This window comes from Physella acuta, unplaced genomic scaffold (assembly GCF_028476545.2).
Source record: "Physella acuta isolate Inbredline_101_S28 unplaced genomic scaffold, ASM2847654v3 ptg000254l, whole genome shotgun sequence".
NCBI classification, from domain to species: domain Eukaryota; kingdom Metazoa; phylum Mollusca; class Gastropoda; family Physidae; genus Physella; species Physella acuta.
This window is the reverse complement of record NW_026731773.1, coordinates 286960-310585: the sequence shown is the minus strand read 5'-3', so window position 1 is coordinate 310585 and position 23626 is coordinate 286960. Positions and strand designations below refer to the sequence as shown.

General features: G+C 41.8%; 1 protein-coding gene across 1 annotated transcript; it reads left to right on the top strand.

Annotated features, from left to right (window-relative positions):
• Nucleotides 1-6440: 6440 nt before the first annotated feature.
• Nucleotides 6441-22076, top strand: LOC131938629 (uncharacterized). Its single transcript, XM_059296735.1, has 4 exons — nucleotides 6441-6590; nucleotides 15905-17661; nucleotides 18613-18890; nucleotides 19639-22076. The coding sequence occupies exons 2-4, from the start codon at nucleotides 15947-15949 to the stop codon at nucleotides 20799-20801; spliced, it is 3156 nt and encodes a 1051-aa protein (XP_059152718.1). The 5' UTR covers nucleotides 6441-6590; nucleotides 15905-15946; the 3' UTR covers nucleotides 20802-22076.
• The last annotated feature ends 1550 nt before the right edge of the window (nucleotides 22077-23626 follow it).

Genomic DNA, 23626 nt, shown 5'->3' with positions numbered 1-23626 from the left:
ACTCTCAGGCTTGATATTATTTTCTACTACATGCTGAATATGACGTCATATTTCGTTTTTGTTTCACTGTGAAAGTTTTTAAATTGCTTGTGTTTTCTCTAGAGCGTTCTTGTCAGATAGATACACAGATAGATACACAGATAGATACACAGATAGATAGACAGACAGCGAAACTATTATTATAGATTGAAATAGGGGAAATAATCACTCTCTTAATATAAATATGTATATATCTATACATTTAATTATAAATGTCAAAACAAATAAATAATTACTTTAGAATATAATGAAATTGTTTAACACTATTCGTCTTTACAAAATGTTTTTGTCTATAATCAGAATTTAATATATCGTCATCATAAATGCTAAAAAATTACAGCATAATGAAAGTTTTTAAAATCAGAGTTGGTATAAAAGCACGCTTTTCGATACAATAGACAAACATTCGGAATAACAGCCTACATTTCATCTAAATATCGGTCTTTTAGTTCAGATCATATATTTTAATTAACTACTGCTTCTTTGTGTTCTTTACAGATCATTTTTATTTTCTCGTATATACGTAGTATAGAGAAAGTATTGTAATCGTGCAAAAAAAAATCGAGATTTTTACAAATCTCGACGTTTTACACCTCACTGATACGGAAAAACATAATTTTGCAATCTTGTCCGTATGTCTGTGTGTGTGTGTGTCTGTGTGTCTGTCTGTCCGTGTGTAAACACGATAACTTGAGTACCGTTACAGCTAGGTTGATGAAATTTCATATATAAGTATTTTATCAAAATCGTAGATCCGTATCAACTTTTGAGCGATTTCCGATAACCGGAAGTGGTACTTTTCCTACTTTGAATTTTTCAAAAGCCTATAACTTGAGTACTATTTCAGATAGATAAATGAAATTTCACATGTAAGTAAAAGATCTAATTCTCTACCTTCTGTTAAATTTTGAGTAATTTCCGTTGACTGGAAGTAGTAATTTACGCTACTTCCGATTTCTCAAAAAACTAATGTAAATTTTTAAAGTACTAATAATATTGCGCACTATTATACGCGTTTTTATTCGGCGTTTGCTTGGTGCGCAATGTTTTTTTTATGAGATTCTATTCTATTTTTAAAAGTTTAAGTATTTAAAATGGATTAAAAATCATAACTATATCCCCAGTTACCATCCCCTGTTGTTTTATATAAGAATATTCGAGAAAGTTTAGGGGAGATCACTACCGGTTTATTTAGCATAGTATTGATCACACACCTTTATACTGGTAATTGCTAAAACAATATTCACATAGTTTTACGTTTAAAAAGCTAATTTTCTGGCGGCATGGTACTTTGGTACATCATTACAATGTACTAAACAGATCAGTTCGGGGTGGGTTAGGGGGGGGGGGGGGGGGGGGTTGGCTCAACTTCATTCACCACTGTCCTTTCACTTAAGGTCAATTATCTAACCCAGTGTATACCTAGGTGTGACATTAATGTCGCTATAAACAATTGTGGTGGTGAGGTGTGTGTGGGGGGGGGGGGGGGGAGATAACCAACTCAGAGTGAACATAGCGTCAGTTTTTAGATGACTGTTCTAAACATACATATATATTACATAAATATATATTACACAAATATATATTACAGAAATAGATTTAAACGAGCCGACCCGCAGCGTATCATACGCCGCTATTTAGTTGTTTTATTTTCTACTTTTCAGTAATTCATAATTTGTGAATTCGACAGTACCAATGCTGCCACTGAAAATATTTGCTTTAAAACACTAACCCCCCCCCCCTTTCCCCTAACCCCGACCCTACACCCCCCCCCCCCCCCCCCCCCCCGTGAAAGCAGCCTCCTCTTAGTTATTTCTTAGTTACCTCCTGTAAGTTTAAAATCTAACTAAATTATCTGCCCTTAATAGAAACCCGACTCTACGGCTTGTAAACATTTAGCTTTGTAAACATTTAGCGTCACTACAGCTCACCAGACAATGTGGGGGTGGGGTGGGGGTGGTAGTGATAGTGATAGAGAGAAAGAGAGGGGACTGCAAGGAGGCGCTTGCAGCTTGTTTTCTAACGGCTCCCAGTAGAGAATTTTATATATAGATAAGTAGCAGTGGTATTATGACAATATTATTTTTTACAGAGGGGTCCATGGGTGAGGGGGGGGGGGTTGTAACAGTTTCATATAATTTTTAATCGTAATCACTATCGCCCAAACTGTAAGAATACTACTACTTCATCGTGATGACGTTGTTGACCTTGTCAAAATGTCCCCACCACTACGCAGTTTGCTCATAAGTACATTTAAATAGAGGTGCCACATCAGTTGTATTTGTTTCTGTATTGTAATTTTTTAAAAATTAATCACACGAGTCAAACTGTATATATAAAGTAATTATGTGTGAAGCTTTATGAATAACATTTTCTAATTCAATTATTCGTAAGCAAATACATTATAAAGTTGCCTTACACTTAACACCCCTCTTGTTAAGTGGAACTACCGTAGAGGTTTTTTAAACATTGCAATGCATCGTAATGGTTATTTTTAGAATGGCAAACTGATGTAGCTGTTAATACGTGTTGTAAACGTAGACACTACTAGACTAGTACAAAAATGCTTAATTGCTGCATGAAAAAGAAATCTTGTGATTTACATAGATGTGCCGACCAAAAATATTTTTTTAACAAATATCTGTTTAAAACTTTGAGTTTAAAAAGTTTCCAAAAAGGCGCCACTTTGCTGAAAATGGCCAGAGGGGGAGCGGCCGCTCCCCCTGCTCCCCCCCTGCGTACGCTACTGATCCTCGGATAAAACATGCATCTAATTAGATTATTTGCGACTTCAAAAATATTTTTAAAATTTATATCAATTTGTATATGCCGCACTGAATTTTTTTTCCGAATAAATTATTAACTTTTTATTTACCATAGGTGATTGTAGTTTATACTTTTTAAAATATCGTGATTTGATCCGACTTAGTTTTTCAGATAATGACCACAAATATGAATCGCCTGTCGTGATGTGCTACTTGACATCCTGTGGACACATCTGTGTTCGTGTCGTGTAGTGTCTGCTCTGTCTGACACAACTAGATCTGGCCAATGGGAGAGGGTCGGTTGTGGTCATCGCTCACTTCACAGGTGCATGTCTCGACGTGATGTCACAAACGGCTAGACGTTGTTTTTGTTGATGGGGGTGGGTGGATGGCGGGGTAGACAGAAATTGATGGGGAGTGGGGAGGTTGATGGGGAGTGGGGAGGTTGAAGTAGATGGGAAATGGGGAGGCTGATGGGAAGTGGGGAGGCTGATGGGAAGTGGGGAGGTTGAAGTAGACGGGAAATGGGGAGGTTGCCTAAGTACATATGTTATGTGGAACTGTTATGTGGCGGGGAAGCTGAGGCTTACAGACATAACATTTTGTAAAACGGGGGGGGGGGGGGGGGGTATGGATAAGAATATGTGACGGCAAAACTCTGTAACGGTTGTAAATTATTTATTAATTTTCCCGCGGTTTTTAGAATAGGCCTATCGGTTCTGCTAAGAATGTTCGGCTGTCACGAAAATAGAGAAAAGTTTTTATTACATAATAAAGCACAACACGAATTACTGCTTTGATAAGGTAAATGAACCGTGCTAGCATTTAATCTAACCTAAATCTAAACCAAACTCTAAACATAGCTGCTAATCTTGTTTGCCTTTATAGTAGCCCTATATCTAGTACTGGAATAGTGTGTTAAAGTACGATTATCGGCAAAACATCTATTGGAATACGTAGGTACGACTGAATCGATACAACCCTCTATTCAACAGCCGATACTTTAAAATAAGTAACAGTGTCCGTCCTTTGATTCGGCTTTATTTCTTGTTCAATTCTTATTTTGTGATCCGCTGTCTTGAAGAAAGTTAAGCAAAATAAATGTTAGATAACTCACCCCTGGCCAGGCCTCCTCTACCACTAGTCAACCCACCAGTAGAGTTTAGCAAATTCGTATGTTAACTCCCCCCCCCCACCCAACCCGTCTCTCCCCCCCCCCCCCCCCCCTTGTCAGACCGACATAATTAAATATGATATTATGCTAGTGTTGTGCGCTGAACAACAGCAGAAGAAGTGACCGGATTATCTCCATATTTCAAACGGTTATTTTTTTTTTTCCTCTGGAGGTGGTTTTACCGAGAGAAGCAGAGGACGGATACACCGTCTCGCGCCGTGCGAGCGAGCGGACGACCGGAGCGGAGAATATTGCGTTCTCTCATTGGCGCAGCGAGAAATGATGTAGTTCTATTCTTACCAACCAATCAAATTTTGCTTTAAGTTGTACGCGACCAAAACGGTGCCGTGTCTTTTGCCGCGATGGGCCGGAAGCACACGCTCGCGGAATCTATTAATTTTATTATCGATCAAGCTTGACAATAACTTTATTTTTTTTTACATCCCCTCCCCCTCACACCACCACTACCCCCCCTGCCTACCCTCTGTCTTAACCCTGATACTATACTCAAAGCTCCTATAATTTTTTTTAACCCAATGAGGTCTGGGCGGGGCGTTGGGTGAGAGAAAGAAAAAAGGGGAGATAAATCCGCTGCTTTAATTCTTGGCCTTTGTCGCCATGAAGAAAAAAAAGTGAAAGTATTAACTCTTTTAAACAGAGGGTGACAGTGACGAAGGAGGGGAGGGGGGGTAGAAGGATGAAACTATCTGAAAGTACACCGTGAACCCAACATATTCGGTTCATTTGAGAGAGTCAAGAAAAATGAGTTATCTCTGAGTCCTCGATGCCACTTTTAAAATGACTCATAAATATATACTTGTACACTAAAAGCTACGGAACAAAGTTTATTGTTTGTTAATTTATTTATTTTTTATATCCCCAACTAATGATAATATTTTAACTAAAATGGTGTGAATAAAACGTAAATAAGATTTGAACACCGAACATCGCTGTAAAGCGCGTGGCAGTGTTATACATTTATCGTATTATTGTATATCGTGTTTTATATATGTGAATAATTGCATGTCGTGTTTTAGACAAGTGCGCTGCTGTTTCATATGGTAGACCAGGACTTGACATGCGCACCACTGTCTGTCGTGTTGCAGGCGTGCGCATCTCTGTGATGGCGCACCAGTTCGACATACGTACAAACCGGTGCAGGCTTCAGGGCCGAGCACTTGTAATGAAGGAACTAACAGCCCATAAACTCACACCCAGTCGTCGTCCCCACGGGCTTCAGTGGAGGCTGGGACACACCTCCTACAGGGGGGGGACAATGGAGGCAGCTCATAGAGGCTATCTGTGGCGTGGGTGGGGGGGGGGGGGGATCCATGTGACCTTGAAGAGCCCAACGAACAGCTAGAGAGAATTAAATTATACCACGCCACCCTGAACCTACCCCGGGCATGACGTAACCCTGTGTCCTGTTACTGGAGTGTGTAGTTGTCCACCTCTACCTGCATCCACCTCTTGCTTGTTGCTGGGGACAGGTACCGCGACAGGTGTACACAAAACACAGGTACATAGCCCGCGTAACTAGCCCTAATCTAAACGTTAAGAAATGAATGTTTTAGTCGAGATCCATTTCGTTAAAAAAAATTTAGGCAGTCCAAATTTTCCAAGATAAAATCAAAGCATTGTTCGTAGATAAACGAAATTATTATATTCTTGTCAAAAACTCCCCCAAAATATGTTATTTTTAATTTTTATTTAAAAAAAAAAAACAACAAGTTATTCCTAATGTTTTATTTATAACAATGTTAAAGATAAGACGAATTCATTTCTTTTTTAAAAAAAGTTACTCAAGTATGTTTTTTTTCTATCAAGATTTAAAATGTAAGTCCAACAATACTCTTCCTATATGACTACTTTGTTGTAATTCAAAATGTAATATCTTCAAATTTAAACAGACCTACATGTATAGCTATATAGGACTATCTTACACATCATGTATAGATAGTTCAATGTTTTTAAAATGTAGCAATGGGTTGTTAGATGTAGCTAATGGTTGTTATTTTTAGCGCTTCCTGTACGACGACAAAGAACAAAGCTAAGAAAAAGTTGGGAAAGTTTGACGAGGAAAACAAGAAGAAAGAAGGGACTGTCCATCCCCCAGATAAACTATCCATTCATCGTCCAGCCATTGAGCGCGTCTGTCCATCTCATTCAGCTCCACATACCATTGGCTGGCCACACGATGATTCCACGCTAGCGTCATCGGTTGACGAAAACCCTCCCTCGTCCGTTCTACCCCCGCTTACCCCTCTCTCCCGCGCATAAATATATAAAAAAAATTAGGCGTACGGTACCCTCTGCCATCTGCGAGGGAGAGGGGGATAAACAGGGGGATAAGAAAGTAGAGCCCACCCCTCGCCGTTAAATCGCCCCAACCCCACTCGCCTCGCCCCGCGTGTGGGACATCTTACCGTGCACTTTCCGGCCGTTAGTTTCGCAATGTACGACTGGCTGCGTGTATTGCAGAAGTTGTGGCACTAGTCGCGCTGTCCCCAGCCACAGTTTCGTTTGGACTAGGTACATCCAGCTGGGATACTTACACCAGGTTTCGTTATCGTCACACCGTACTTGTTCGCTTAGGGAATTAAAACAACTTTGTAAGTAGAATTTGTTTATTATTTTTGACATTTAATTATCAATTTCGCGTTGAATTTGCGTCAGATAAATTTATTTATTTGTAATTGAATAAAAAATAAACTTTTCCGATTAAAATAATTTATTTTCTTTAACTTTAAATCTTTTAAATTAAAATAATTCTCTCCGGCTAACTTGTTTAATTTACCAAACTTCGCGTGTTATTTAATTGATTGTCAAATATTTGGATTTAGATTTACTTCTAAACATTTACATCTAAATTAATTTAGATTTATAGTACACAGATTTAAATAAACTTTTAAACTTAGAAACTTAAAAAATTATAAAATTATCAAATAAATAATAAATGTTCAATATAGATTTTCAACTAGATTTTTGGTTCTGAATTTAATCTTTACTAAACGTCAGTAAACGATAGTTACTTTCTAAAGTTACTATTTTAATATTTGTTTACGTTTGTTTTTCGGAATCGGTGTTAGCTGAGAAAAAGACAACTGATATAATTAAAGTTAATCAACTCTATTAGCAAAGTGGAAACCACAAGCATTTTTAGTCTTGTTTCTTTTTTAAAGAAAATGTACAATCATTCAACAATCACCAACACTAACACGTTTTTAATTCTACTAAAACAATTCAACATTGAAGAACATTTTTTAACAGCGTTATTACAGAACACAGTTGAATGTCTCGTTAGACCCAGATAGATAATAATAGATAACTTTAAGAGGGGAAATATGTTGTGTCTAGTTAAACTCGCAGAGTAACTACCCAGTGTTAAACCACGTATTAAACTTTAGTAAACAATGGTTTAACTAGGTTATTGAAAAGTTTCACTTTGTAATTCTACACCGTAAATTGTAATAGAAAACTTTTGGAAAGTTTACAAATATTTGATTTAACTTAATAAAACCAATGTCGAACTGTCTTGTGTTAAACAATTTTAATTTTAAATAAAAAGCTGTGTACGATCACGGGCTAACAATCAGATGTTTACAGTAAAGCTAACAGTGACGTTGGTCCACACGCCCCGAGTCGGCTGGTTGACAACGTGTGCCGTCAGTCAAGCGGAACCATTTTTTCCCCTCTTCTCCATGGTTATGTTGTGATATTTTTTTTTCTTCTAATCCACATTTTAGCGCCACTAAACTAGGTCATGTTTCCTTTCCTATTCGCTGACGGTTTTTTTAAAACCGTTTTTTTTTTACCTTAAAACATTAGGCTCCTACCCTTATCCTGTACTGGTACCTGACGGCCTTTTTTTAACACACTGGGAAGTTTGATTGCATAATTTTGTTCCCTGCGGGGTAGGTTCACAATGAAATGCTTTCTACCTGCCACCTGTCTATTTCCTGTCGACGGTCCCGGTAAATCTTTGTCGCTCATTAAATATCCTACCTAGTCGCCCGCCCCTCCCTCGCCTAACGTATTCAAATATCTAACGTTATCTTTGTTGGATGAGCGTTTTTTTACACTCTTCTAGCGTGTTACTATTTTTAACCGAGCTAAGAAAGACTTTAAATCCAGCAGAACTAGGGAATAGGTGTAGTGAAATACAAGGCTAAATTTGACAAGAATAAATTTGTAAGTAATTTCTTTGTTCATTTCACTGACTGCTGCATTAACTAACTAAAATATTCTAATATTATAGTTATTTTAAATTTTTATCACCTGGTGTAATCTTTTTTTAAAATTTCTATGATCTTGTTTTGGTCGTGTTATATGACTGTGTTGTAAGCAATAAAATAACCGTTAAATAACTTTAGTGTAAAAACCCAAGAGTATCATATTCTTGTTTTCCACCCCGAAAAATGTTATTGCGCAAATGTTGTTTTCTTTACTAAACAAATATATATTTCTGAGATAGCACTGATTTTAGATTATGAAAGAAAGACTTTATTTAATGGAATAACGTAAGTAATAAAGTCGTAAAGTTATGATAGGCTTAGTGATCGGCGGTTATTACAAAAGTTGGAAGTTGTTAAAATCATGGTTGTAACAAAGGCTAAAGTTGTTGTAATTACATGTTATAATTACATGTTATAATTACATGTTATAATTACATGTTATAATTACATGTTATAATTACATGTTATAATTACATGTTGTAATTACAAGTACGGCTACACGTTGCTGTCACCAAAAGCTTAAGTTGTGTCATTCCTTGACGATTGCAACACAGTAGTTGGACGAATGCAATAGGTTCAAGTTCAAACCTTTGTTTAGCTTACGTGTTTAATATTGAGGTAAAACACGGGCTGTCCAAAGTTGTTCCGCTCCTAATTAATTGCAAATTGCAAAAATAACAAATTTGGACTGATTACAAAAGACAAAAAACAAATTATAAAACTAATAATCAATTACAAATTATAAAAATGAAAAATTAATTACAAATTATAAAAATAACAATTAATTGCAATTATTAAAATAAAAGTTAATTACAAACAGTAAATTATCCTTCCATTACAAAACGTCATTGCGTAAGTGTTTTTTAAGTAATAAAGTAAAGATCTACAAAACGTAATTCATCCTAATCAAGTCACTAATTATTAAATACTTTCTATGAACAATAATGAGCAACATTAATGACAACTATAAAATATTAAACAATTTCTACATTTTTTAAACATTAATTATCCATTTTCAATTTAAATGTATATGTTGGTTCTTTAAAAAAAACTGAATATTTTTACAATGTAGCCTATATATGTAAAACTGTTTAAAAAATGAGATGGTCTCCAATTGTTTTCATTCATGATTCAGTAGTTAGCCGAGGTTTATTTTAAATTAAAACTTATCAGTCTGAAATCGAGAGAGCGCGTGCAGTGATTAGCGGCCAGCCAATCAGCACTCCCCTGGTCAGCCATCCATTTCGTTATGTTTTCTTTGTGCTCCCAAGACGGTTACATCCTACATTATCGCCTAGCCCGGATTGACGGCCCAATCTACCTGTCATTAGTTAGCTGGCAAATATCACTTGACGTCATTATCGTCTGCTAGAAAGGCCTGCACGTAGGTCCCAGAGGGAGGCGATATTCTAACGACAAAACACAAAAAAATTGTGTAGCTTCACTTTATTTTGACGTTTTATTTCAATGGAATTATTTATTCATTTATTTTGTTGATTCAATCATAACGAGGTACATCTAGGGCTTTTCTGACGTGTAGTGCGGCAAGGGAAATAACTGATATTTTTTTACTCGTATTTTTAGAGCTGGTTGTTTTTAGAGGGAAGTGAATTTAAAAAAAAAATTACCTTCAAAGTAAAGCACGACTTAATATTTATTTTCTACGAGTTGACTAAATTAATTTCCTTCGGTAAATAACATTTCTGTGGGTTAAATATTTTTTTAGATTAAGTTAGATGGATAATCTCAAGTCGTGTGTTTTTTTTATTAGTCAATGTATGGGGTAGGGGTGAGTGTTATTATTGTAGAACTAAGCCCCACCCCCGTGAATATAAAAAATTTAAAACGTCATCGCGAATGACAGTGGTTCTCAAATGATAGGCTTGTGAAAGAATCGAGTGGAAGCTCCCCGGGTGAATCACAGAGGCCGGACCCCCGGCCCATCGATCCGCTCACCTAGGCCACGACAAACAATCCCAAAGCCGGCGCACGTGCCAGTGTTTTTGTAATCCCCTTTGATGGAGCCCTCGCCTTTTTACCTAGCATCTATGATTAACCCGGCCATCTGCGCAGTAGGAAGTGACGTCACTGGTGCTCACTTGGGTGGGTCACCACTGCGCATGTCGGGGTGAGACCGGGGTGAATAATCCCCTGGTCATCCGTGGGTCATCTCAAGACGTGACCCACTTTCTGGACAGCGCGCGCGTCGATTCATTCACAAACGGCGTCCTTTGTTCAATCTTTTGTTTCAATATTAAATTCCATAAGATTACCAGTATTAATTTCACTCATAAATATTTATTTAAAAAACCATTTAAAACACTGCAGTAATCCCAGCTCGTATTTTACTTGATAATTCCACAATATTGATACGGCGGCAACAAATAATTTTGTATTTGCGAACAAACATAAACAATGAACTGCGAAACAATACTAAACCTTTGTCACGACTAAATCAGTTTTTGAGTTAATTTAATTAAGTGATGGCGAATGTATGGATATATTTATTTAATTAGCGGAAGTGCTCATTAGATCGATAATGGTTATTGTCTATTCCTCTATTAAACTTAATAATACATGAGCGGATTTAATTTTTTTATTATTTAAAACACCCCACCCCTCCCCACCCGTTTCTCTCAGCCTCCCAATGGCATTGAAAATCAACACGCGACTTTAAAGAACAAAAAAAAATTAAACACGAGCGTTAATTGCTTACAGAAATAATGCATCCACCCCACCCCCCTCATCACTGGCCTAGCTTCATTAGCGGGTATAAGAAGCGCTGGACATTCCGGGGTTAGCGTGACCTGCTCGCCTAGTTTGATGCAATCGTGAGATCTATGGATTTCATCGGGTTACCTCCCCTATTAAAGCTCTCTCCTCATTGGTTGATGTGTCCCATTTTAATGGAATTCATTGGATTGTAATCGCGTTATCATTGGTAATTGCTCTCCATGGCAAATTGGCTGCCATTGTTGGCAAATTTTTTTACCATGTATATGTCGCAGAATATCTGCGGCAAACGGCCATTTTTTTATCGAATGTGTTCGCATTTTGAAAACAAAAATAGCTGCATCGTTTATGTGTAAACTAGAGTGGGCATCAGGCAAGCGGCCATATGGTTCTTTCTGCCAGAATCTGATTCGTATCACCAGCTAACACTTAACAAAGTAACCCATGCCAGCTATTGAACTTGTATCTTTGTTCATGTTTTCTAAAGCTCAAAGTCTCTCTCAAATAACTACCATACCACATAGACTATCACACAGCATCCACGACTTATCCACAAACTACAACACTGCATCACAAGCTGCCATAGAATATCTACAACTACCACACATCCACAACTACCACACATCCACAAACTACAAGACTACATCCACAAACTACAACATTACATTCACAAACTACCATACAGCGTCAACAAAACACCATACAACATCATCTACCACACATTATCCCCAAACTACCACATACCCTCAAATCTCCACCCAATTTCACTGTTAAACGTTTTGGTGGAGGCCTGCTGTATAAGGGTAGGTCAGTAATCGATCTCCCCCACCCACACACCCCCATCCTTCCAGCTACCGTAAAATCTCTTATCTAAGATTTGTCCGCGTAAAATAAACATTGGCGTCTGCTGCGATTCTGCAGACGACCGGGCAAGTTTTGGAAGAAGTTTGGCTTGTATGTCGGAGTTGTCGAGGGTACTCACGCTTATCGCACACGCCGTAGCAGACGACAATTGTGTGGGTACACAGAAAAACGTTAGGGCCCCGGGGATCCGTAGTGTACCCGTCTGGCTCTTCAACCAATGGGATTTTTGTGTTCCGTTTTATGGGGGGGTGGGGGAGGGGGGGGGGGCTACACATTGTATGTATGTGACGTCATGAAATAACCCACAGAAGCGGAAAAATTAGCAGCCTGTGGTTTAAAAAAAAACACATTTAAATTTAGAACGATATGGATGTTTGGGCGCTGTAGAAGCTAGACAAATTGTGATTGGTTCTCTAAGATCACGTGAAAATTGGCCTATCATTAACCGTGTTTTGTAATATATCTTCTCACTTCTCCACACCCTGAAACATACACAAATAATGCCATATGCCCAAACATACACAAATAATGCCATATGCCCAAACATACACAAATAATGCCGTATGCCCTAACATACACAAATAATGCCATATGCCAGATTATAACCCCCACTCCCCTTTTATCTAAAGTTGATCACGCCCCCCCCCCCCCTAAGCTTTGTTATGAATCCCGGCTGCCAACTCTGAAATCTATCACAATCTAATTATAGTAACATTTTTCACCTTAGCCTCGTTGTAAGCGGAAGCTGAAGGAGGCGGGTGGGGGTGGTGGGGTGGGGTAGGAGATAAGCACTAGCAGACTATGACAGCTTTTAGTTGCTAATCAATACTCCTTTTGTCTGTGACGTACGACCCGCAGACGAGAGGCAGGGGTCGGGCCAGGCCGTCCAATGTTTTCCTAGAGCTCGACCCCACTAATTAGGGCAGTTAAATCTATCAAACGTCTTTTGGGTCACCGGCTTTTTTCATCTGGCTAACGTAGAACTCTGGCGAGACGTAAATTTGGTAAATATCTTTCAAAAGGAAATATATTTTAAGTCTAAATATGTGTTAAAATCCTAATATATTTTAAAATGTCTTAAATATATATGTAAATGTCTTAAAAATATGTATACATGTCTATACGTGTGTATATTTCCTAAATATGCGAATCAATGCCCTAATATATATATATATATATATATATATATATATATATATATATATATATATATATATATATATATATATATATATATATATATAGTAAATATGTGTAAATATCCTAAAAGTATGTAAAAATGTCTTAGAATGTAGGTAAAAATGTCATACATGTACGTGTTAATATATGAGCGTGTACATATAAGCCCAAACATGCCTGTAACTATCTCCAATCGCGTGATAACGCTACAATTAATATTTGAACAATGTCAGAGAAAATCGATGGTGACCTCCCCCTTTCATCGCGTGACCCTAGCAATTATCGAACCTGATTAAAATCTAGTCGTTTGAACAATATGTAATACAGCAAGTCATTTTTAGCTAGTCATTTTTTTTCGATTTAGTACGCGCCGTAAAAAGCTATTGCCTATTTTTGAACACGCACGTTCGCAGACACACACAAACTCATACACTCACCCACATACACCCTAGTCACGACACACTATTTAGACCAGAATGCAATGTTCATTCTTAACACTCAATGTCATCACACACCTTTGAAACTGTTGTTTAGGCCATCCCACCTTTAGGCCACCCCACCTTTAGGCCATCTCACCTTTAGGCCATCTCGCCTTTAGGCCATCTCACCTTTAGGCCACCCCACCTTTAGGCCATCTCACCTTTAGGCCACCCCACCTTTAGGCCATCTCACCTTTAGGCCATCTCGCCTTTAGGCCATCTCACCTTTAGGCCACCCCACCTTTAGGCCATCTCACCTTTAGGCCACCCCACCTTTAGGCCACACCCACCTTTAGGCCATCACACCTTTAGGCCACCCCACCTTTAGGTCATCTCACCTTTAGGCCACCCCACCTTTAGGCCACACCAACCTTTAGGCCACCGCATCTTTAGGCCACCCCACCCCACCTTTAGGCCACCCCACCCCACCTTTAGGCCATCTCACCTTTAGGCCACCCCACCTTTAGGCCACCCCACCTTTAGGCCACCCCACCTTTAGGCCACCCCACCTTTAGGCCACCCCACCTTTAGGCCATCTCACCTTTAGGCCATACCACCTTTCGGCCACCCTACCTTTAGGCCACCCCAGCTTTAGGCCACCGCATCTTAAAACCACCCCACCTATAGCCGCCCACCCCACCTATAGCCCCCCCCCCATGTCCTTATCTTTATGGAGCACTTGTCTCCAGTCCTGACTGGTCAATAACTGACCGACCTTGACCAACATAACCCGACACTATTTTGCGTGTCATGGCGGTTGTTAGATACAACATTAAACGATTTATTTTTCAACATGTGGAACAAAAATAGCTAATGCTTACTTCCAAACTGTATTTCATAATGAAAATATAAACGGCGTTAAACTACAAGTTTTTTGTGTGGTGTAAAAAGGGAGATGAATAATGTCGTAAAGGGAGGTAAATCTGAAGTACTTTGTTGAAATGTTTACCTTACTAAAATGGAAATGTACACCTGTTAAACAAGGATAATTTTTTTTTTCTTCCGGTTGGAATTTTTTTCGGTATCATCCTTTAAGAGTTGCGACACTAAAGCCTCTTTCACATACATTGTTTAAAGCTTTGTCGTGGTATAGCAGTTGTCGCCCTTTGAGAGAGAAAAAAAAAAACCAAGTTAAAAAAATTTAACACTTCCGTTTCTCACACTAGATGTACGTCTGGTTTGTTTAGAAAAAAAATGGGACGGGGGGGGGGGTGTCATCCCTGCCCGTGGACACAAGCAGAGGCGGGTGGCGATGGACCAGCCGGTATCTGGTCCAGCGTGACGGAGACCTGGAGCTTCCCACGGCGTTACCCCTGGGTGTGGGGTGATGATGGCCCCGGGACTATGCTAATAGCACTAAGTATATGTGTGAAATCGGAGCGGCAACTTCCGCTAGCATTGTGCCGTCCTATTGTAGGGAGGGCTGATGGCTTTTGTCAGCGCTACACAATCTTAGGTGGGGACGGGGCGATGTCCCACGCCCGGTCTGGTCAGCGCGAGGGGTGGGGTGGGTGGGTAGACAGTGTGGGGGTGTGGGAGACAGATAGTTATTTTTAAAAAACAACCGGAAGTGATGAGTATCAATCATTATGTGAACTCTCCCGGTGTCAATGTACGGTGCGTGTCAATGTGCGGTCGCTCACCCGAAAATTCCAACATGTCTTCATGTTTACACCAGTAACCAACAAAATGTTACTTGTACCTGTGTATAGTTACACGGCAACTGGCCACGTAACAGCCTGTGTATATCTGTTACATCTACATGTGTATATTTAAATCGCTGATTCGCTTGGATAAACTTTGAATTGGAACGATGCATCTTCTATAGTGTGTCTAGTTTAAAGATAAACCGATCGCGTTTGGTTACATTTGTCTGGTTCTGCTTGAAATGTTTCAGATTGTTTGATTTAGGAATTTGTTGCCCCCCCCCCCCCCCCCCCCAGGTACTTTCTCTTCCATTGTGACAGATAAATCTGAGCACAGCGCCCCAGGGGTGCGTCGTTTGATTGATACACTAGAGCCAAACGCGTCCATTTCTCCGTGGGGCCGGGCACAGTACCCGAGTAGAATGGGACACCAAACAAGAGTACAATAGACTGTACTAGCTGCTTACCTATTGTGTGAACGGTAGGCAGACGACGGTCGGCTGTTTTGATTGGTCAAGGCGGGCATGAATGAGAGTGTGTTAGCGTGTGGTGGGCGACACACGAGAAACTCACCTACCTAGCTTAGATATGTTTTCCATTCTTTGTCCGTGTAGCGGGTAAACTCTAGCTACCAGAATGTCCGACTACTACCGTGGGAGACGTGTTTTAATCATGTGAACTTCTCTTTTATCTAGGATTATTCTGTGTTGTATTAAAATTGTTTTAACTATTCCGCAGAGGTAAGACTATTCTAATTATTTAAATAACGTGGGTGTTTTATTTATTTCAGCACAATGAGTAAGACACGGGACTTCTGCTTCCATACGTCAATATGATGGACATCAAGCCCCTCATCTCTTCCTCAGAAAGCCCATGCGACAAAGCCCTCCTGTCCCTCCACTCCGTGTTTGCCCCGAAGGATCTGACGAATATGATCATCGACGCCACCTCCCACAATTCCAGTTCCTCAATGCCCGTTTCGCCTAAGCAAGGGGAGACCATCACCGCTGAGAGTCTCAGCAAGCACGAGAAGCATGTCGTCACTTCCTCCATGACCCCCACGTCGTGGGACCACATCTCGTCGTCCAAATCATCCATGCTGTCCTCACCCCCCCTCCCCACATCCGCCCTGCTAAACAAAACCTGGGAGATGTCACCCCCCAGGTCCGTGTCTCCGGCGCCCCAGACGGTGGGTGACGCCCTGGAAGCGGCTGAAAAATTCAAACCTAGTCACATGACCACAGAGTGTCAGTCCTGGAACAACAGCAACGGCACGGTCAGGACGCAGGCGTCGTCGACGTCATCCTCCCATCATCTGTCATCGTCCATCAGAAAAAACTTGCCGGGCCACGAGGAGCCGGCCGTGTCGACATCCGGCATGTCGGCCAGAAACTGCGACCAGCCGGACAGCTCCCCCTCGCCCCAGTCCCAGCTCAACTCCAGCTTCGAGGAGTCGGAGACCTCAGCCGTGGAGACCAACATGCAGCACGCCGACAACATGAGCAGCCACATGGACGCCAGCTTCGAGCGGAGGTCCCGGCGGAAACCGACGGTCGAGGACATCCGGAGGGTCCGGCCGCCCATCATGGCGCCCTACGACAGCGAGGAGAGCGAGATCGAGGACGACATCCTGAACGAGGAGCTGATGAGGCTGAAGAAGCTGCGAGAAGCCGACGAGGTGGACGGCGCGGCCAAGTCTGAACTGAGGCTGAACGGAGAGCTGCGCTACAAGGAGGACGAGGAGAACTTTTCCGCGGACCGGCTATCGCGTCACGAGGCTGTCGACGGCATCCCGGAGGACGATGACGAGGAGATGGAGCTGAGGTCTGAGAGCGACAGCGACGCGGATAAATATTCCTACCTGAAGGACGTCCCCATCCACATCTACAACCTCATGCACGAGGTCAAGGTCAACGCCCACGCCATGTTCATGAAAACCTTCAACTACCTCCAGCCTGAGGAGGCCAAGACCAGGCGAGACCAGTACCTGCTGCAGATGTTGTCCAGTCTACGAGACAGGTGTCTGGAGGACGGCATCAAGAATGAGGTCATCGCCTCCATCTTGAAAGATGTGGAGAGCGAGGTGACCCTGTTGGCCGAGGACTTGGAGGACATCAAGAACCAGAGGTACTACTCCGACTCCGACAAGGACTCCAGCTTCAATGACGTCGACTCCAGTGACGCCCACTTCCTGTCCAGGCCCGAGAACAAGCGCGAGAACGGGAGCTACAAGGACGCCCCTCCCCGGGACATGGCCTACTCCCCCACCCACCCCCCGTCCTTCTTCAACACAACCATGCCATCCTCTATACCATCCTCATCACCATCCTCTACCTCCTCCCCCCCTGACGTCAAACCCATCATCGTCACCGTGTCGGCGGACATGAAACAGCCGCCGCCCCTGATATCATCCGGCGGGCTGCCGCCCCTCCACCCCCTGGCGTCCAACATCAGCGAGACGGCCTTCAGTCCCAACATGTTCGGCAACAGCAAGATGCCTTCATGGTTCCCCCCTGGCTTCAACAACATGCCCCTCTACCCCTTCAGGTAGGTCACGGCCGTTATAGCTAGATCACTCACACAACATGCCCCTCTACCCTTTCAGGTAGGTCCTAGTCGTTATAGCTAGATCACTCACATACCAGCTAGATCACTCACATACCAGCTAGATCACTCACACACCAGCTAGATCACTCACACACCATCTAGATCACTCACACACCAGCTAGATCACTCACACACCAGCTAGATCACTCACACACCAGCTACAGCTGGGATACAAAACAGCTATAGCTAGAATACTCAACAGATATAGCTAGAATACACAACAACTATAGCTAGAATACACAACATCTATAGCTAGATACACAACAGCTAACATACTCAACAAATAGACCTAACTAATACACCAGTTGCACACAGTTAAATTTAACCTTAAGTTATACTAATTAATTCATTAATGTACACACCATTTTACGTAACCTAACAAAATCCCACTAACACAATCATATAACTTACACGCAACTTACACACCATTTTACACAATGATTTCATTAAACTTACATTACACAAATTATATTTAGGAGAAAAGCTATATGGATACCGCCGACCATTTCAATACAAATATTTTAAAAGGAATCAAAGTAAAGTGCTATTCATAAAACATGTTTTTTTTTAAGATAACCTTTACCATAGGCTTATCGTGTTTGATGGTTATGCTTATTATGTTGTATGGCCGAACTCACGTCTAAAATGTTTCTGAACAACTCACCGTTTGAATGTATTTTTGATGAGATTCATAAAAACCATTTGCAGAATATGTCACATCCTAACACTTTCTCTCTATGTCTGATTGAACAATTTGTGTGGCGATAGCTTCTCGCAAACACTTGTGTGAATAATTCACGTTGACTGAACAATCTTCGTGCCCATAGCTCTGTACGATTCGCGCTTTACTTTTCGGTAAACTGCATAAAAATGTTTTTTTCAATCTTTCAGTCCCGGGGGTCCCTTGGATCACGCCCTGGCCCGAAAGTTCCTGCCGTTCGAGGGCAAGCTAGGCGAGAACGTGGACAAGGACTACCTGAAGTGCCAGTTCTGCGAGCGGACCTTCCGGCGCCAAAAGAACCTGGAGAACCATGTAGAGAACACGCACCAGGGCAACGGTCCTCTCAAGCCGCGGCGGGAGACTAGCGACATGTACTTCAAGTGCTCACACTGCCCCTACACCACCAAACACCAGAGCAATCTCTACGTCCATCTGCGCATCCACACAGGTCAGTTTTACACCCGGGGAGGAGGGGGGGGGATTCTTGTCTTTAAATTTAGTCTTAAGATGTGGACGCCACGTACTGCATTATAGCGACATAAAAGAAATATTTTCAGATTTTCAAAATGGAAAACGTAAACATATTTGAATTATAAAGAACCACTTGTCTACATAAATGTCGTATGTCCACTTGTCTACATAAATGTCGAATGTCCACTTGTCTACATAAATGTCATATGTCCACTTGTCTACATAAATGTCGTATGTCCACTTGTCTACATAAATGTCGTATGTCCACTTGTCTACATAAATGTCGTATGTCCACTTGTCTACCTAAATGTCTTATGTCCACTTGTCTACCTAAATGTCGTATGTCCACTACATAAATGTCGTATGTCCACTATACAAATGTCGTATGTCCACTACATAAATGTCGTATGTCCACTACACAAATGTCGTATGTCCACTACATAAATGTCGTATGTCCACTACACAAATGTCGTATGTCCACTACACAAATGTCGTATGTCCACTACACAAATGTCGTATGTCCACTACACAAATGTCGTATGTCCACTACACAAATGTCGTATGTCCACTACACAAATGCCGTATGTCCACTACACAAATGTCGTATGTCCACTACACAAATGTCGTATGTCCACTACACAAATGTCGTATGTCCACTACACAAATGTCGTATGTCCACTACACAAATGCCGTATGTCCACTACACAAATGTCGTATGTCCACAGGCGAGCGTCCCTACATCTGTGGAGCCTGTGGCGTCCAGTACAGCCAGAGCCACAGCCTCAAGAGTCACATCATCAACAAGCACGAGGGCATCATGTCCTTCTACATCAAGGAGAAGAGGACCCGCTCCCCCCGGGGCATGGGCTACCTCTCCACCCAGGTCATGCACGAGAACAGCATCTTCAAGCTCCCCCCACCCCCCCTGCTCGGCCCGCCCCTCTCTCACAACAGCATGGATCTGGTCACCAAGGCCATTGAGATGGCCAAGTCGGAACAGCAGCAGCAACAGATGAAGCAACAACAGCAAAACGGCGACAGCAATGGGCTCAGAAACTCTATGCCACCCCCTCTGACCCCCACCCCCACCAGCAACACCCCCAGCAATACGACCCCCAGCAGTAGCAAGCCATCGCCCATGCCCGGGGCAGGCAGCACCAGTGGTATCACGACCCCCACGCCATCCAGCTCCATGTTCAGCACCCCTGGGTCCGGCCCCCACCCCCCGTTCTTCATGAACGGCCACCCCATGTCCCCGCTGATGTTCGGGGAGATCCCTCATCACTTACGTAACCCTGGTCATCACTCTGGGCCCCACCTTTCTGGGGGACCCCACCTACCCGGCGGACCCCACCTGTTCCCCGGGTTCCCCCACTTCCCTCCCCACTCCTCCTCTGGTTTCCACAACGGCCCCGGCTTCTCCCCCCTCTCCGGCCTCTCCCCCAACACCAACTCATCTGGCCACACCCCCAACTCCCACTCCCTCCCACCCCACCTCCTCCCCATGCCCCACATGTCGTCCTCCCCCATCCCAATGCTGCAGCACCAAATCAAAAAGGAACCCCAGGCTCCCCCTGCCACCCCCATCTCATCCAAGCCACCAGCCAGGAGCCACTCTGACGAGGCCATTGACCTGCGCAAGAAGTCCCCACCCCTGGAGAGCCGTGAGTCGTCCCACGCGCACGACCGCGGCTCCTGCGGGGGGAAGGAGAACTGTGCTCACGCGGCCAAGCTCAAGTACCTGCGACTCAACGTTGTGCGCATGCTCGGTATTCTCGTGCCCAACCTGAACTTTGCCGAGAAGGGCATCAGCGCCGAGTCTGAGTCGGTGGACGAGCTCCTGCAAGACGTCATAGAGAGCAACACCATGGACGAGATGATGGACTAGCCACTGACCGGTGCCACCTTTCTGCTCCATCAGATTCTTGTCTGGTCAAGATAGACAGGGTAGATGCTAGTTCCAAAAATAGACAGTTGCCTAGTTCTAGAGAAGTTCCCATTCTCGACAGCTGCTATGTTAACCCTTTGCTGGGCACGTTAACCCTTTGCTGGGCACGTTAACCCCTCTGCTGAACACTCCCCGGGGGACGGAAGAGGCTGTGAGATCGTCTGCTAGAAAACCTAAGAAGTTCTGGCATCAGTTTTTGGTGCCAGCTGACTCAGTCTGTGGCCGCTAGATACTGGTGCTGCCCAACTTTTGCTAAATCTTTTGACAATTTCTGAACACGGGGCTTTTGGTGTGGGGTCTGTCCTGTCAAAATGTCCTGACTTAAGGACCTGTAATGTCCTGTCATGAGGACCTTTGATGGCCGAGCTGGACAGTGTGTTAGTGCTGCAATTGATTTATGCAAAGTCAACAGAAATATTTAGACAGATTTATAGCAGGCGGAAGTTGTCGTGAGACTTTTGAATCTTGGTACAGGTGCTATGGTCAGACAAAAATAGGCACAAGAACTTGTTGGTCAGTTAAGACAGGCAAAAGACACTGTTGGTCAGTTAAGACAGCCAGAAGACACTGTTGGTCAGTTAAGACAGCCAGAAGACACTGTTGGCCCCCCACGGACAGGCTGTCAAGCTTTACAGTTGATGTTATACACATATCTATTTTCCAGCATTTGATTTGAAAAACCTCAAACAGTCACACCAAAGACTATAACGTTATTAGATGGCCTGAGTTGTTTCTTTCAAACTTGGATATATCAAACATTTGCCTTTTCTCACTTTTGTAAGAAGCAAATGTTTCTTTTTTTTTTAAAGAAAAGATTTCTTCTGTTTTGTAATCCTTGTTGTCCCCGAGTTATCCCAATCCCAGGGGGCAAACCGCCATTTTTTTTCTGCTCATGTCCAAACAAATTGAAAGTACTTCTACTTTCTATGCATTATTTTTTTAGCACCGGGCGAAAATTGGACTTAGAGATAGTAACAGTTCCCAAGATGCAAATGGTCGTCTAACTCAAATCTCACGGTCAATGAACGTGCGTGGTATCCAGCAAGGGAAGCCACTCTGCTTGAGTTATGCTTCTGTTTGCGGCGGCTGACTAGTTGCCCCTGGTTTGGAGATGACTTGCCAACACAACTGCTGAGTGTTACCAAAGAATTTTTTTTTTCATTTAGTATTTTCTCAACTTTGTGATTCTTGCAAGAGAAAAAAAATGTACCCCCCCCCCCCCCAAATTTACATGGCTGTTCCATAGTTCATTGTCCTGAATACATTTTCCCGCCCACTCGTCGGGAAAGTTCTGTGTGTATACCCCACTGGTACTAAGCTAGTCATGTCCAAGTTTCATGTCATCATTTCAAGAATGTCATTTATAACTGTCGTTAAAATGTAATGTACATGCAAATATATCATAGATATGGAATATGATTTATGCTACTTTTAGTTAACAATGATATATTTTGGTGAAATCTGAAATGAAGGTTTGAAACTTCACAATTCTTTCCAAGTAAATAATTCGTCCCCTTGAGCATTAAAGCTTTACTATAATTGTAAGCCTATATTATATATATAAATATATACAGATATACCTACGTATATGCATGTCCACTTTGACTGAAAACTGTCTTACAGTAAAACTCCTTTTATTTGGTGTTGTCTCTGATTGTCGCATTGGTACTTAGTCCTGGCCAGGTGACGCTGTCATCTTTTAATCAACTTAATCAAATATCAAAACTAATTAACCACCCTAAAACAGCAGGGTCATCGAGTACTTAATCAACTTCCCCATTGTGAAGCGGGGGAGGCCTTTGTGAACCACCTGTTAATAATTTGTTCTATTGCAATATGATTACTCCCCTTGTTCTAGTGTTATCAGAGTTGTTTCCCCTTATTGCTAAATGTACACAATACATTGTGAGGTAGGTTACGAGCGACTGAGTTTCTTCTATCTTGTATATTTCTATTTAGTCTGGAGAACTGGTGTATGTGATGTGGTCTCTGATTTGTGGTAGCTCCACCCTGTTCTTACATCAACAAGCGAGGCAGCAGTTATCTTCTCACTTCACTTTAGTTTCCTTTCTTCCTTTCTGCTTTCAACTGTTTTCATCCAAACCTCTGACAGCATTCAAACAAAGATGCTATCTCATTATCTCACCGAGCACAATTTTCTAAACAGGAAATTTATTCCAAACAAAAGCTTTAAGAATGACCAATGACAAAACAAAAAGCAATATAGATTTTCCCATATCATTAAATACGTATATTTTTATTAGAATATCTGGCATATTTTAAAATTCCAGATTTCATAAAAGCGGTTTAAAAATGAAATTTTTTTCTGTTTGTTTCACCCCAAGGCTAAAATTAAAAATGCATGTTTCTCATCTTTCATGATCACAGCTAAGAAACTTTGTTGCTAAATGCAAATCAAATATTCCACCACACACAGAGGTTTGCAATCTGATTCCCAATGTACAATTTTTTTTCTGTTCCTGTACACACATGTACTTGTACAATAAGCAATGTACAGATGCTTCCACCTGCAATATTGTTGCTTTCAGTTAATTAACCAGTTAATTAACCATGCGGTTTTGTTCCACCCACTACTGATTAATTTGATCTTGTCCACCCACTACTGATTGATTTGATCTTGTCCACCCACTGATTGATTTGATTCCAATGTGTACCCCCCAACTGCTGAAAATACCAGATTTATTGATGGCACAGTATTGTTGTTCTAAAACATTTCTCTTGAATTGCTTGTATTTTGTTATTGT